We start from the raw sequence: 16,114 nt of genomic DNA, 5'->3' as shown, positions 1-16,114 counted from the left end.
CTGCATCCTCATGTTTAGTTACATCAATTGAAGAAAAGACACATGTTCACTCATTGATTTGCTAACCTTTAGTAGTATTATAGTTGATTTAGAAAGGTGACCTTGAGAAGCTATATGTCTTCCCTTCTTACAATTTTGCAGTTTCTTTAATGTTACAAATAATGGTACAAAATGAGCTCTGCTGAATGTGCAAATAATTCTAACACTTCTGTTTATTAAAACTGACCAATCACCACAACCTAAGCATTAGCTTTTTAAAATTTAGTGAGGTTTTTTTTTTTTTTTGTTAATTTGAAGAAATACACCCATGAATACCAACAACAAGAAAACAAGTGGGGAAATTTTGTCAGAAGAAAGAAATTTAGAATTCTCTCTGAACCTTTAATTGTGTTGCAATTAATCTTAAAAAAACATTTACAAACACAGCCTAATTATGAAAACTTTAAATGTTAAATATTTTATGTGCGTAGGAGGAGCTTCCATATAATACTCAATGGTGAATTGACTGAAGGAATACCAGAGGTAGAAAATGAGAGGAAGAACATTTCCTTGCATGCATATGGTATATTCCTGAGCTTTCCACTCTAGTCAGATTTGGTAAGAACAAACAGAAGATGATTGTTCTCTTTCCCAGCTTGGGTGAAGTGTCAAGGCTTGAAATAAAAGCAGAAAATGCCCTGAAGTCTGCTTATACAAATTATCATATAGCTATATAGAGAAGTACTATATAGCCACTAAAAAGAATGTGCCATTTCTCTATCTACTGATGTGGGTCAATGTCCTAAATATACTGTTAAGGAAATGTATCATTTTTTATTACTGTGGTATGATTGACATATAACATTATATTAGTTTCAGGTGTACAGTGTAATGATTCAATATTTATTTATACTATGAAATAATCACCATGATAAGTCTAGTTACCATCAGTCTCCATACAAAATTACAAGGTTTTTTCCTTCTGATGAGAGCTTTTTAAGATTTACTCTCTTGACAACTTTCAAATATGCACTACAGTACTATTGAATCTAGTCACATGCTCTACATTACTTTCTCATGACTTCTTTATTTTATAACTGAAAGTTTGTACCTCTTGACCCCCTTCATCCATTTCACCCACCCTCCAAACCCTCTCCCCCATGGCAACCACTGTTGTTTTCTCTGTATCATGAGTTTTGCTTTGTTTTGTTTGTTTTTGTGATGCTCTCCAAGTGAGACTTCCTCTTCTACCTACCTCTTCTTCAACTTCCACCTCCAACCCCTCACTGCTCTCCGTGCAATTCCTCTCTCCTTCCAACCACTGCCATTTTTCTTCCCTCTAACTTCACCATTTCTTTTTATCTTTCTTTTCTCAGTCTGTAGATGAGGAAGTGCTTGACAAGTGGACAAGATAGAGGAGAGTGCCTTCTAAAATAGGCCATTCAGTTCCTTTCCTATGTGTGAAAGCAAACTGTATTTCTTCCACCTGTGTGGGAAAAATAAAAGTTCTTTCAGGTCTAAATGCATAAAGGTATGTCATATCAGACAGTTTTAGAAAAACACCCTTGGCAGTAAAATATATCTTCAAATGTATATATGAAAAAGATTCTCTATAGAATCAGTACATCAGCTAGGCCTTGTTGAATTGCAAGTGACAGAAAACCCAACAGAAACTTGCTAAGGGAAAAAGAATTTATGGTTCCAAATAAGAGAAGGGTCAAGGGATGAGTTTTGTTTAAGGCAACACTAGAATCAAGATTCAAGTAATCTTTTAAAAATAAACTTTTTAAGAATAGTTTTAGGTTTACCAAGGAGTTGCAAAGGTAGTATAGAAAGTCCTCATATAGCCACATCCAGTTTCCCGTATTATTAACATCTAACATTAATATGGTACATTTTTATCACATTATTGAAGCAATATTGATACATTATTATTATCACATTATTGAAGCAATATTGATACATTATTATTAGTTAAAGTCCAAACTTTATTCAGATGTTCTTAGTTTTTACCTAATGTCCATATTTTATTCTAGGATCCCACATTACATTTAATCATCGGCCTCCTTAGGAGCTTCTTGGCTCACACTTTCTCTGTTTTTCATGATGCTGACTGTTTTGAGCGATACCAGTATTTTGTAGACTGTTCCTCAGTTGTGATTTATTTCATGTTTTTCTCATGATTAGTCTGGGTTTATGGGTTTCTGAGGTAATGTTTGTCAGGCTTCTTCACTGTAAATTTATTTTTTTCCCCACTTTCCATATTCTACTCTTTAGAAGAAAGTCATCATCATGTGCAGTGCACACTTAAGGAGTGGTGAGTTATGCTCCATTCCTTGAATGTGGTGTATCTACATCCATTATCTGGAATTCTTCTTCACAGGAGATGTGTCCATTCTCTTCTATTTATTTATTTATTTATGAAATCATTTCTTTATATCAGTATGAAATTATAGATGTTTATTTTATACTTTGGGTTATTTTCCAATACTACTTTATTAATTTTGTTGCTCAAATTGTTCTAGCTTTGTACATTTTGGGGAGCTCTTTTACTTAGCTCCTGTGTCCCTTTGCTATACTCCATTTTTGTGGGATTTTTAGTTGGGGGGCACTTTTTTACTTTCTGACACTATAAGATGTTCCAGTCTTGTCCTGTACATTTCCAGACCAGCCCTATATCCAGCCATTTCTCCATTGGCTCTTCTTTTTATTGGAAAATGGTATTAATAAACCAAGATCTGGGTGGTAGGTCTGATCATTGGTTATGGGGGTGTTTTTGCTTCTAGACCCTATCAGTTGACAGAGCAAGGAAATATATATGTATATACTAGAGGTTCAAGTGACTTTATCTGGACTCAGGATTTCTGTTTCTTTCACCTTGGTCCTCCAGTTTTACTCAAGTCTTAGATAGAAATTTTCTTCATATTTGCAAAGTGACTAGCAACTCTAGAACTTAAATTCCAAGGGATGAAATAAACCTTTTTGCCAGAATCTCCAATTTCCCACCATGTCTCATTGGCTCTTCTTAGGTCACATGCCAACTTGGCAGCTGATCACTGTAGCCAAGAGAAATGAAATCTTATTATGCTAAGCTTGGGTCATGTGCTCATCACTAAAGTCAGAGGATTGATCCTATTTGAACTACATGGGCTAAGAACACAAGAGATATGAATTTGTGAACAGTTGTTAGTGAAAAAAGGGAAAATATAGCAGTATGGCTGACCACAGTCAATTACCACTACTTCTATGAATTCTGAAATTCTAAAACTGACTACCACTTACTGTGAGCTTTTGAAAGAAAATAAGATAGTTACTTTCATAAAAAGATGCATCAGTATATGGCTTGGGCTCTATTGGTAGCAAATGAACACTCAACTTCTGAAAATTGAATAGTAATTTACTATACCTTTACATATGAGTATTTTCTCCTTTGAAACTATAAATGTGAAGAGTAAATCCATTGTCAGATTCTTTTCTGGTTTTGTTTTTAAAAATAATTTCACTTTTACAATAATGGAGCATTTAGTCTGGGAGGAGATAAAAACTGTTCACCTTTGTGGTTGTTGCTTCATTTTGACTATCTCCATTGGTTTTCTTTATTTACCTCTTTCAGGAGCATATTCAAAGGGAAACTAGATGGCTTGCTGCTCATTTATCAAAATGTTAAGGCAGTTTTCTTTTTTTTTTACACTTAAAATATTGTAAAATATTTTAAAAAGTAAGGACTATAGAATAGAAGGACTATAGGATAGCATTAGAACTGAAACCACTACTGTGATCTGAAGTTTTTGCTTTTTCTTAGTAAGGCTTTCACACTTCTTTTAAATTAAACCAGCAATTAATGGAACAAGAATTCCAATGTAAAATGATTATTTTCAAATTCATCCATTGCAAAGACATTCTGGTTTTAAGATATTAGCAATCACTACAGCAGGTTGCATCCCAATTTTTATCTGAAGGAAATTATTGGTTCTGTTTGTATTTGTTAAGATTACTTTTGCTTTTATTTAATTGCTTTAAAAAATATTACTCATCCATTGTAGAAATCTAAAGGTTTACAAAGTAAGATATTAAAGACACTACTAATTTGAATTTTTAAATGCACTGCTGCTCTGGTCCTGTGAAATGTGTTTAAATTGTAGGGAAGCCAAAAACATCTTGGTGACATCTAAATTTGAATGTCATGAAATGGATGTAATCAAACTGGTAGTTCTGAGTTAAAACTTTGGTTATTTGTAACACTTAAAAATGAGACTTACAGAATTAAAAAAACATTTTTTTGAGGAGTGGATTAATGATACTTCTTTAAGTTATGATTTTTTTTTTTTTTAGCTCTTCTGACAAGAATCTTTTCCACTACTTCTCTGCCTTAAATAGTGGATACTGGTCATAATTTATTTGTTTTCTTAATGTCTCCTTTTTTGAATTCTGGACATTTCTAAAAATATTTAAGTTTTGTCTTAAAAATTTTTCTATATATGTAAGTTCCTTATAAATATAATATCCAATTTGAGACTGGCATATTCTCTCAATAATTTAAGTAAATTTTATTGACATTTATTGAAAATATTTAATATACTGGACATTTTTTTGGGGGGGTAACTTTATTTGCATTTAATAGTGATTTTTAAGCCCTATATCCAATGAAACCATTTTAAAAAGCTCTATGAGGAATGGAAATTTAGATGTCTATTACACTTTTCTTTAAAAAAAAAAGCTCAAATTTCTGAATGAGCAAGATTCACTTTTGTAGGTAGAGGCTTTGCTTCTTCATGATCTTCAGTGCGTCTTACATATTTTATTTCATTTAATCTATATTTTAGTAAGGTGGATATTAAAGTCTCTGTTTTAGAGAAGAGGAAACTAAGGCTCGCAGAGCTTAAGTTACTTAAGGTCATACAGAAGTGACAGGATTCAAACCTATCTGTAGAACATGACATACTACCTCTAAAAATTAAGAGAAGAGCTGTTATAACAGACAAAAAAATCAAAGTATACGTTAATTGTTCAGAGATACCCTCCTCTATGGTTCTCTCATGTTTCTACATGTCTTGCTGAGTGTGCAAGGCCCTGACACTCCCCACCCAGGTCATATCTTAGGCTTGTGCTTACAGGAAACAACCTTGAGGGATGAGGAAATTCCTCCCTTTGGAAGGAAGAGCAGGCTTTCGAGAAAAGCAGTGGATTCGCCAATTTCAGAGTTCCATGGATTTTTAGCCCCTTATAATTCTTCCTTGCATCTTAATGAGCACTCAGGATATGTTTGATATGAGAAGTCAATGACAAGAAGTAAGTTATTAAAAGAATAAATACTACTAGGGATGAATTCTCTATTACATCTAATTGTGATGCTTGAGTATGCTAAAAAAAAAAAATTCCCGAACCAAACCAAACAATTAAGTACAAATAACAGCTATTTCTTAGTGTCTACCATGTGACTGGTGAGTTCTCAACTCTTTATGTTGTTTTACCTCTTGCAACAATACTTTGAGGTAGGTAATAATATCCCCATTTTAAAAATGAGGAAACTGGGGCCTTAAGTGGAGGCATTAAGTGGTTTGCCCAAGGTTTCATAGCTAGTAATGGTGGAGCCAGGCTCTGAATGCAGCCTCTCTGGTTCCAACATTGAAGCTCTTAATCACCTCATTAGAAGTTGCCACTATGCTTTTTTTGGTAATAAATGGGAATTTTTATAATGAGGTGCTGTTTGGCAACCAATTTTCATTAGAATATAGGATGAAAAAGAATCCGTAAATAAAAGGGCCCTGTAGATGGTTCTGATACATACACAATATAAACCCGAGGAAGATTCTGTCATAGTAAAAGGACTGCACATGATTGGGCAAATATCATTTATTATACATTATGTTAGGACAATTTGTACCTCAAAATTCTTATGGAAATGGCTTTACTTTGGTAAGAATCAACGTTACAACTAAGGTCCAAGTCCAAGTCCCAGAATATAAAACCAAAGAGAAAACAGACGTCCAGATAAATACTTTGAATGAGTACGAGAATGGAATTGACTAGGGTGACCATCCTAGTTCTTTATTGGTAGTTCCCCTGGGCCAATCTCTCAATTATGATTTCTAGGACTTTTTTTTTTTCTCCAGGTACTGAGGACATTCCTCTTTTCCATTAGTTTTCCCTGGGGACAACTAGGACTCTATACACATACCTAAAAATCTGGGGACTGATGATTGGCACGTAAGAACCAACAGAAAGACAATTTAGAGAAGAAAACAAAGTGAAAAACCAATGCTAGGGTCAAAACTGAAGAAAACCAAGCCACCTCGGTAAGAAAAGGTGTGCAAACCAAGTCCACTGCTTCATTTTATCTCGCCCAGTCCAGGAACTGCATCCCGAAGGCTCAGGGTAACTAGGCAACGAGGTTGCCCCAGTAACGTAGGAAGCAAGAAGGACACCCCCATTTAGGGCTCGGGGCAGCCCTTCCGGGCCCGGAGCCCGCGCGGTGGGAGGGGTGAAGGATGCCAGGCTCTCGCGAGAGCTGCGTGTGTTCGTACTGAAGCGTCTTCGCGGTTGCCCTTAGGGAAGCGGTGTGGTAACCGGGTGCAGGCACCCGGAGGGCTTCAGATGGCTTCTCAGAAAGGGATGCCCTCCTCGGCCCTGCGGGTTCTGGAAGAAGCGTTGGGCATGGGCTCGACGGCTGCCGGGGACACCGCGGAGGCGGTGGCCGCCGAGGGCGCCTACTACCTGGAGCGTATCCTTCCCGAGTAGGCGCGGCACCCAAACGCTGGCCGCGGTAACGGGTGTTGGGGGCGAGGGCGCGGGCTTCCCGCTCTGGGTGCCCTGTGAAGCTTGCGGTCACCCAGCCGGTAGAGACGCCTATTGGACCTCTAGGTGGTTTAAACGCCACCGCGACACCCTGATACCTACCCACTGTAATTTTTCGCCTTGTAGTAGTTGTAAGCTGATCTGTTCCTGTTGGAAAAAGTTAGTAGTCACCACTCAGTAAACTTTGCAATTTTATTTTAAAGTAGCACAACAAATTAATCCAACCCCCCCTTAGCTCAGGGGTTTTCTTAAGCCCCCAAACCTTCAGAATGCCGTGAAAATAAATCCGTAGGGCAACATCAGGAGGTTAAGGAAAAGACCGCTACCTCTAGGCTTTAAGGAGAGGAAGGAGGAAGCTCAGAATATCCAGCCGGATCCTGTAGATGGTCCAATTGTCCAATGCTTAAGTGATTTGTTTTGGTAGCATCTACTTAACTGGGTAGTTTCAATTTGGGCTACTTAATGATAAAAATACCCCCCCCCCCTTTAGCAACTAAGTGGTAACCTCGTGACCTGACAAGGCTCAGAGATGTTAGGAAGAAACAAGATCAGACAGTGATGAGCGATTATCATTGGAAATAACCAGAAAAATTGAATAGCCATATGTGGGTAATTAGGTTCACTATTTCTTGTGTAAAGCTTTTGAGCTCCCCTTCTCTAAATTAATGGTACTGAGGAGAGGGGGAGGGTTCATGAGAAAAAGATAACTACTCCATTCTTCAGGCAGATAGGAGAGAGATGGGTAATCTGATTTATTCTTAAAGGTATCAAGGAAACTGCAAAATCTACCTTATTTTTTTGTCCAAATATAATCCCCCCGGATTTAATTTAAGATTCCAGAGATCCAGCAATTATTCATTTTGTAGGCTTTTAAACTGACTAACCTGTCCTGACTCAGGCCCAGTATACATCCCTGCTACCGGGAGCTTTGAAGAACTTGGTTGAAAAGCTCAAAGAAAATATATAGTATTTCATTCAGTGCAAACATGATTTTTACAGGAATATGTTCGAATAGTTTGAAATAAATTTGAATGAAATATGTGGGTGCTCTAGTGTGTTAAGTGAGGTTTTATACTCTGTTTTCCTAGCTCTTAACAAGCTGTCTTTTCCAGTAATCTTCCTTTTTAAATTCAAAAACAATTCAACGACTCTTTCAGTGCTGACCTACATCAAAGTATAAAGTTATCCAATGTCCATACTAGTGATAACCAGGCATCTTATATCTGTCAGCATTAAAATGATTTCTATCACAATAGTTTAATTGTTAACATGAGACAAACATAGGTAACTTTTTTTGCAAACATCTTTGTGAAATAAGTGGTGAGACTGCAATATAGCACAACTTTCACTAATGAAAACCTGGTTTACTTAATTTGCAGGGAGATCACCAAATTACAGCTGCCAACATATAGCAGTTTGCAAAAAACCTATCTTGCAAAGACTTCTCCAAGTAATCACATTTACAAATATAAGCAACTATAACTTTTCAGGATTTTTTAAATTGAAGTATAACTGACTTACAATATTATATTAGTTTCAGGGGTACAACATAGTGATTCAACATTTTTATACATTATGAAATGATCACCAGTATAAGACTAGTTACTGTAAGTCACCATACAAAGTTATTGCATTATTATTGATTATGGTCCCTATGCTGTATGTTACAACACCATGATATATTTATTTTATAAGTGGGAGATTGTACCTCTTAATTCCTTTCATCTCTTTCACTCAGCCCCCATCTCCCTCTTCTCTGACATCCATTAATTTTTTCTCTATATCTATGAAACTACTCCTGAGATTGTTTGTTTTCTTTTAGATTCCACATATAAGTGAAATCATACAGTGCTTGACTATTTTACTTAGCATGATACCGTCAGGTCATTCATGTTGTTGCAAATGGCAAGATTTCAGTTTTTTGGTTTTTTTATGGCTGAGTAATATTCTATTGTATATATCTGTACCACATTTTCTTTCTCTACTCATCTGTTGATGGACACTTAGGTTACTTCCATATGTTGGCTATTTTAAATAATGCTGCAGTAAACATACAGTGCATATATCTTTTCAAATTAATGTTTTGTTTTCTTTGGATAAGTACCCAGAAGTGGAATTGCTGGATCATATTGTAGTTCTATTAAATTTTTTGAGGAACTTCTGTACTGTTTTCCATAGTGGCTGCACCAATTTACATTCCCACCAACAGTGCAGGAGGGTTCCCTTTTCTTTACATCCTCACCAACACTTGTTATTTCTTGGCTTTTGATAATAGCTATGCTGACAGGTGTGAGGTGATATCTCACTGTGGTTTTGATTTGCATTTCCCTGATGATTAAAGATGTTGAGAACCTTTTCATGTGTCTGTTGGCCATCTATATATATTTCTTGGAAAAATGTCTATTCAAGTCATCTGCCCACTTTTAATTGGATTGTTGACTTTTTTGATGTTGAATTGTGTGAGTTCTTTATATATTTTGGATATTAACCCCTTATCAGGTATATCATTTGTAAATATCTTTTCCCATTCAATAGATTGCTCTTTCCCTTTTCATTTTGTTGGTTTGTTTTGTTATGTGAAAGCTTTCTAGTTTGATGTAGTCTCATTTATTTTTGCTTTTGTTTCTTTTGCCTGAGGCAACAGATCCAAAAAAATCAAAGAGCATACTGCCTATGTTTTCTTCCAGAAGTTTTATGGTTAATGTCTTATATTTAATTCTTTAATCCATTTTGATTTTATTTTTGTATATGGTAAAAGAAAATGGTCCTGTTTCATTCTTTTGCTTGTGACTGTCTAGTTTTCCCAGCACCATTTATTAAAGTGGCTGTCTTTTCTCCATTGTATATTCTCACTTCCTTGTAGATTACTTGACCATATAAATAAGAGTTTATTTTTGGGCCATCTGTTTTGTTCCATTGATCTATGTATCTGTTTCTGTGCTAGTACCTTACAGTTTTGCTTACTATAGCTTTGTAGCATTGTTTGAAGTCAGGGAGTGTGATAACTCCAGCTTTTTTTTATTTCTTAAGATTGCTTTGATATTCAGGGTATTTTGTGTTTCCATACAAATTTTAGGATTATTTGTTCCAGTTCTGTGAAAAATTTCATTGGTATTTTGATAGGATTTCATTGAATCTGTAGATTGCTTTGAGTAGTATGGATATTTTAACAATATTTTTTCTTCCTGTCTATGAGCACAGTATGTTTTTTCATTCATTTGTGTTGCTTCAATTTCCTTCATCAATATCTTACCATTTTCAGAGTATAGGTGTTTCATCTCCTTGGTGAAATTTATTCATAGCTATTTTACTCTTTTTGATGCAATTGTAAATGAGATTGTTTTCTTTATATTGCTTTTTGATAGTTTGTTATTAGTGTAGAGAAAGACAACAGATTTCTGTATACTAATTTTGTATCCTGAAACTTTATTGAATTCATTTATAATTTCTGAAAATTTTTGGTGGAGTCTTTGGAGTTTTCTATAAATAGTATCATGTCATCTGTAAATAGTATCATGTCATCTGTAAATAGTGACAGTTTTCTTCCTTTCTGATTTGTATGTCTTTTCTTTTTCTTGTTTGATTGCTGTGGCTAGAACTTCCAGTAATATGTTGAATAAAAGTGGTGAGATTGGGAATCCTTATCTTGTTTCTAATCTTAGAGGAAAAGCCTCAAGCTTTTCACCATTGAGCTTGGTGTTAGCTGTGTGTTTGTGATCTATGGCCTTTATTGTGCTGAGGTGTATTCCCTCTATACTCACTTTGTTGAGAGTTTTTATCATAGGTTTATATTGAAATTTGTCAAATGCTTTTTCTGCATCTATTGAGATCATGATGTGATTTTTATTTTTTGTTAATGTGGTGTATCACATTGATTGATTTATGGATATTGAACCATCCTTACATTCCTGGAATAAATTCCAGTTGATTATGATATATGATCCCTTTAAATGTATTGTTGAATTTGGTTTGCTAATATTTTGTTAAGGATTTTTGCATCTATGTTAATCAGGGATATTGGCCTGTACTTTCATTTTTTGTAGTGTCTTTGTCTGGTTTTGGTATCATGATATCCCTGGCCTCATAGAATGAGTTTGGAAGTGTTCCTTCTTCAATTTTTTGGAATTGGTATTAACTTTTGTATAAATGTTTGGTAAATCACCATGCGAAGCTGTCTGGTCCTGTAGTTTTGTTTGCTGGGAGTTTTTTGATTGCTGATTCAATTTTTGTTATTAATAATCAGTCTGTTCAGATTACCTATTTCTTCCTTATTCAGTCACAGAAGATTATATGTTTCTAGAGATTTGTATATTTCTTCCAGGTTATCTAGTTTGTTGGTATATAATTGTAGTAGTCTATTTTGATTGTATTTCTGTGGTATTGGTTGTAACTATGCTTTCATTTCTGATTTTATTTATTTGGGCACTCTCTTTTTTTCTTGAATAGTCAGGCTGAAGTTTTATCAATCTTGTTTACCTTTTCAAAGAAACAGCTCTTTGTTTCAGTGATCTTTTCTATTGTTTTTTTTAGTCTCTATTTCATTTATTTCTGTTCTGATCTTTCTCATTTACTTCATTCTACTAATTTTAGGCTTTGTTTGTTCTTCTTTTTCTAGTCCTTTAGGTATAATTTAGGTTGTTTATTTGAGATTTTTCTAGTTTCTTGAGGGAGGCCTGTATCAGTAGAAACTTCCCTCTTAGAATTGCTTTTGCTACAGCCCATTGATTTTGGAAGATTGTATTTCTCTTTTCATTTGTCTCAAGGTATTTTTTAATTTCCTCTTTGATTTCTTCATTGGCCCATTGGTTGATTAGTAGTGTGTTGTTTAGCCTCCATGTGTTTTTGAGTTTTTTTCCAGTTTTCTTTTTGTTATTGGTATCTAGTTCCATACTGTTGTGGTTGGAAAAGATGCTTTCTATGATTTCAGTATTCTTAAATTTATTGAGACTGGCTTTGTGGCCGTACATGATCTTTCATTGAGAATGTTCCAAGAGTGCTTGAAGATAATGTGTATTCTGCAGGTTATGGGTGGAATGTACTGTATATTTGTATAAAGTTTATCTGGCCTAATGTGCCATTTAAGGTCAATGTTTCTTTATTGGTTTTTCTATCAGGATGATCTATCCAGTGATGTTAGTGGTGTGCTAAAGTTCCCTACTATTATTTTACTACTGTCAATTTATCCCTTTATGTCTGTTATTATTTGCTTTATATATTTAGGTGCTCCTTTGTTGGGTGCATAAATATTTATGAATGTTATATCCTCTTCTTGGATTGACATCTTTAGAATTATATGATGCCCTTTTGTGTCTTCTGCTACAGTCTTTATTTTAAAGTCTATTTTGTCTGATATGAGTGTTGCTAAGCCAGCTTTCTTTCTTTTTTTTTCTTTTTGCATGGAATATCTTTTTCTATCCCCTCACTTTCAGTCTGTATGTGTCTTTAGATCTGAAGTGAGTCTCTTGTAGGTGACAGCTATACAGCAGTATACTTGAAAGTTGCTTAAGTTTGAATGCACTGTAAAAGCACTACATTTATACTCCCCCCCCATGTTTTATGTTTTTGATGGCATAGTTTACATCTTTTTACTTTGTGTATTCCTTAACTGCTTATTGTAGTTATAGTTGACTTTATGACTTTTGTCTTTAACCTTCATACTAACTTTTTAAATGTCTGATCCACTGGCTTTACTATATATTTGCTTTTACCAGTGAAATTTTTTCTTTTGTATATTTTCTTATTTCTAGTTATGGCCTTTTATTCCACTTAAAGAAGCCCCTTTAACATTTCTTGTAAAACTGGTTTAGTAGTGTTGAACTCTTAGTTTTTGCTTGTCTGGGAAATTCTTTATCTCTCCTCCAATTCTGAATGATAACCTTGCCAGCTAGAGTATTCTTGGTTGTAAGTTTTTTCTTTTAACACATCATGCCACTCTCTTCTGGCCTGCAAAGTTTCTGCTGAAAAAATTAGCCTATAGTCTTATAGGGGCTTCCTTGTATGTGACTAGTTGGTTTTTTCTTGCTGCCTTTAAAATTCTCTCTTTCTCTTTAAATTTTGCCATCTTAGTTATAGTGTGTCTTGGTGTGGCTGTCTCTGGGTTTATCTTCTTTGGGATTCTTTGTGCTTCCTGGACTTAGATATGTTTCCATTTCCAAGTTAGGGAAGTTTTCAGTTATTATTTCTTCAAATAGGTTTTTTGACCCATCCTTCTTGCTTTTTTCCTTCTGGGGCCCCTATAATATGAATATTAGCATGCTTGATGTTGTTTTAGAGGTTCCTTAAATTATCCTCATTTTTTAGTTCTTTGTTTATTTTTGCTGTTTAGATTGGGTGATTTCCACTATTCTGTTTTCCAGATTGCTTATGTATTCTTCTGTATCATCCAACCTGTTGTTATTCCCTATAGTGTATTTTTCATTTCAGTTATTTTATTCTTCAGCTCTGGTTGGGTCTTTTTTATATTTTCTAACTCTTTATTGAAGTTCTCACTGTGTTCATCCATTCTTTTGAATTCGGTGAGCATTTTTATGACCATTACTTTGAAGTCTTTATCAGGCAAATTATTTATCTCCATTTCATTAGTTTTTTTTTTTTTTTCTGAGGTTTTATCAAGTTCTTTCATATGGAACATATTTATCTGCATCCTCATTTTGTTTTACTTTCTGTGTTTGTTTCTATGAATTAGGCAAAACAGTCATTTTCCCTAGTATTGACATCATGGCCTTGTGTAGGAGCATTTCCTCTATAGATTGCATGTGCTGGTTCGCTTTGGTAGGCTGGCTGGAACTGAAGTGGGCATGGGCTGGGAAAGAGGGAGGGTCCTGGGCCATGCTCAGTGAGGGTTGCCTTGTCAGGGAAGCTAGAGGTGAAGTGGGCACAGGCCAGAGACATGCTGGGGTGGCTTTGGTAGGTCAGCTAGAAGCCAGGCATTATTCAGTCTTCTGTCTATGTGCTGGGACTCAGAGTGAGTGAGTTTGTGCATGAGCCCTTTAAGGGTAGAGTTTTTGTTTCTTGTAAGAGCTCTCTAGCTCTTCTGTATGTAAGCCCCACTGGTTTTCAAAGTCAGACCTTATGGGGGCTCATATTTCTCATGTAGGTCCCCTGGCCTGGGGTTACCAATGTGGGACTTGAACCCCTTGCTCTTTAGCAAGGGCTTCCATGGTTATGATATCCCCTCTTGCTTGTGGGTCGCCACACTGGGGATGTGGGTGACCAGATCACACCTCTACCCCTCCTACCCATCTTACTAGTCTTCAGGGCGTACTCAGAGAGAGTTGCTTTATATGTAGTTGTAGTTTTGGTGTGTCCATGGGAGGAGGTGAGCTCAAGTTCTTCTTACTCTGCCATTTTGATCCCACCCTTCTTTGAGGATTTTATTATCCTCTTTGTGAATTATCTAGTCACTCTGCTTTTCCTCCTTTTGTCTTTTGTTGACTATTTTTGGTTTCAACCAAAGGGTAGTCAGTAGTTACTTAGCATTTAACCAATCAGTTTTCCTACATTCAGCCTTCAGGTAAGAGATTTAGTCATGTGAGAGCCTTTAACTCTTAGTTAAATGAAGTTTGAGGATTACTTTTGAATGATAATTATCCCTGTATCCTGAGCTCTCTTAACATGCATTATTACGAGTTGACTGTGTAGTTTTATTTGACATTGTTTCTCAAGGTGATTATGATAGTTGCTGAAGTGAGACTTTCTTGGGTTTAAAGCCTTTAGTTTTCAGGTAATTTGAGCTATTGCAGTGGATAAATAAAAATTATAATATGCACTAATGAATCAGAAATCTGATCTGTACTTTGCACATATACTTAATCATTTCTAATCCACTACATTTGGTCCTGGACTTCCCTTATTTATGACTGAATAGATGCTCCCAGAACACTAGACAATGAGCTGTTAATATTGAGCAAGGCTTATGAAAGGGCTTGACTCAAATTCTCCAGGAAATCACCCTTTTCTTTGCTCTTAAACATTCAGACATAAAGAACATGTAAAGGTTAGTGTGGTCCGAACCAGAAACATATCCAGGATCCACCATGAGGGTGAGTGGCTTCATTAAGAGAAGCCTCACATTCTTTATGACAGTTTAGAGAATGTGTCCAGGAAATAGAATTATTACCCTTGAAACACCCCTCCCTTGTAACCTCCTAGCTATAGTGGTGCCACCTGTATCTCTTCTGAAGCACTCCATGATATCACTGCTTTTAATTTTTAAACTTGTATAGGGCGAGATGCACACTTACACGACATAGTTCTTATCTTACTTAGCTATCTCCAGAACTTTAAGAAATCTAATCATGGAATATATGAATCCTCTAGTGAACTCTTTTTTAGAAAGATATTTGCAGCTTTGTAAAATATAAGGCTAGATTTTAACTATGTGATCTGTAAACGGGCAAGTAGGTATCTCTAGTAATTGTAAAGAAGATTGGTCGCCTTTCGTGAATGAATGCTCTATTAAAAATCAATACAACTTGAGAGAGGTTTTCACTCATAGTAGTGATCAGGGGTTGCCTTTTAATGTGTGGCTGCAGACATTTAAGAGTGCCTATTCCAGCTGAGAGATGCAGGCTGGAATGAATTGTATTAAGAAAGCTAATGCTTAATTGATTTTTTTGCTACTTGTCTAAAGAAAGACCTTATTCAAGGAAGAGTAATGAAATGCATGGACTCCAGGGAAGTAGAGCCCCCAAAGTAGTATTGTTTTTGTTACCTACCTCCCTTTGTGCTGATTCTCTGCTCCCCTAACTGGCTTTTGATTATTATTTTAACTTTCTAGACATTTTAATGCTAAGAATTTGACTTAGATCATGGACATACATTTCCTGACCCCTGAAAAGGTCTCCTTTGGCCCCAACAGCAGTTTATGAGGGTTGACTGAGTTTAAGCCAGTCCTTTGAGGCTAACCAACTCTCGATGCAGTCCCAAAGTCAACTGTTTCAAAAATGCAAATTAAGGATTCCAGACACTGAAATATGGTGATCACACTAAACCAATACCCCATCTAAGATGCATGCTTTTCATCTTAAGTAATATCCTTAGCCAGTATCTCACTGCAGTGGTAATGTTTACTGATAACTTTGTTTAATTAAAGCAGAACTTTTGTTATTTTTAAAAGTTATTTTGTTATTTATTGCTTTTAACACTTAGTTATTTTTTTTTCCTCTAAGATGTTACTTCTCTGGAATATTTATCGTATTAAGTAAGAAGATATTATTAAAATCCTTAATAATCATATGTTCTCAAGTAGTGTATTTCTTATTATCATTGGAAAACTGGATTTGCTCATGGGTGCTTAATTGCATCCTACATATATTCAAATAAAAAGGACAGACAATTT

At 35.5% G+C, this 16,114-nt stretch overlaps 1 protein-coding gene across 1 annotated transcript in view; it reads left to right on the top strand.

Annotated features, from left to right (window-relative positions):
* Nucleotides 1-6,542: 6,542 nt before the first annotated feature.
* Nucleotides 6,543-16,114, top strand: part of SPAG16 (sperm associated antigen 16) — an 850,722-nt gene continuing 841,150 nt past the window's right edge. The window contains exon 1 of the mRNA XM_082631278.1: nucleotides 6,543-6,700. Coding sequence (XP_082487404.1) covers nucleotides 6,574-6,700 — 127 coding nt within the window. The 5' untranslated portion in view covers nucleotides 6,543-6,573. The remainder of the gene's footprint in view (nucleotides 6,701-16,114) is intronic.

This window comes from Mesoplodon mirus (assembly GCF_964341445.2).
Source record: "Mesoplodon mirus genome assembly, chromosome: 8".
NCBI classification, from domain to species: domain Eukaryota; kingdom Metazoa; phylum Chordata; class Mammalia; order Artiodactyla; family Ziphiidae; genus Mesoplodon; species Mesoplodon mirus.
Note: the sequence above shows the minus strand (reverse complement) of the source record. Positions and strands in the feature narration are given on the sequence as shown.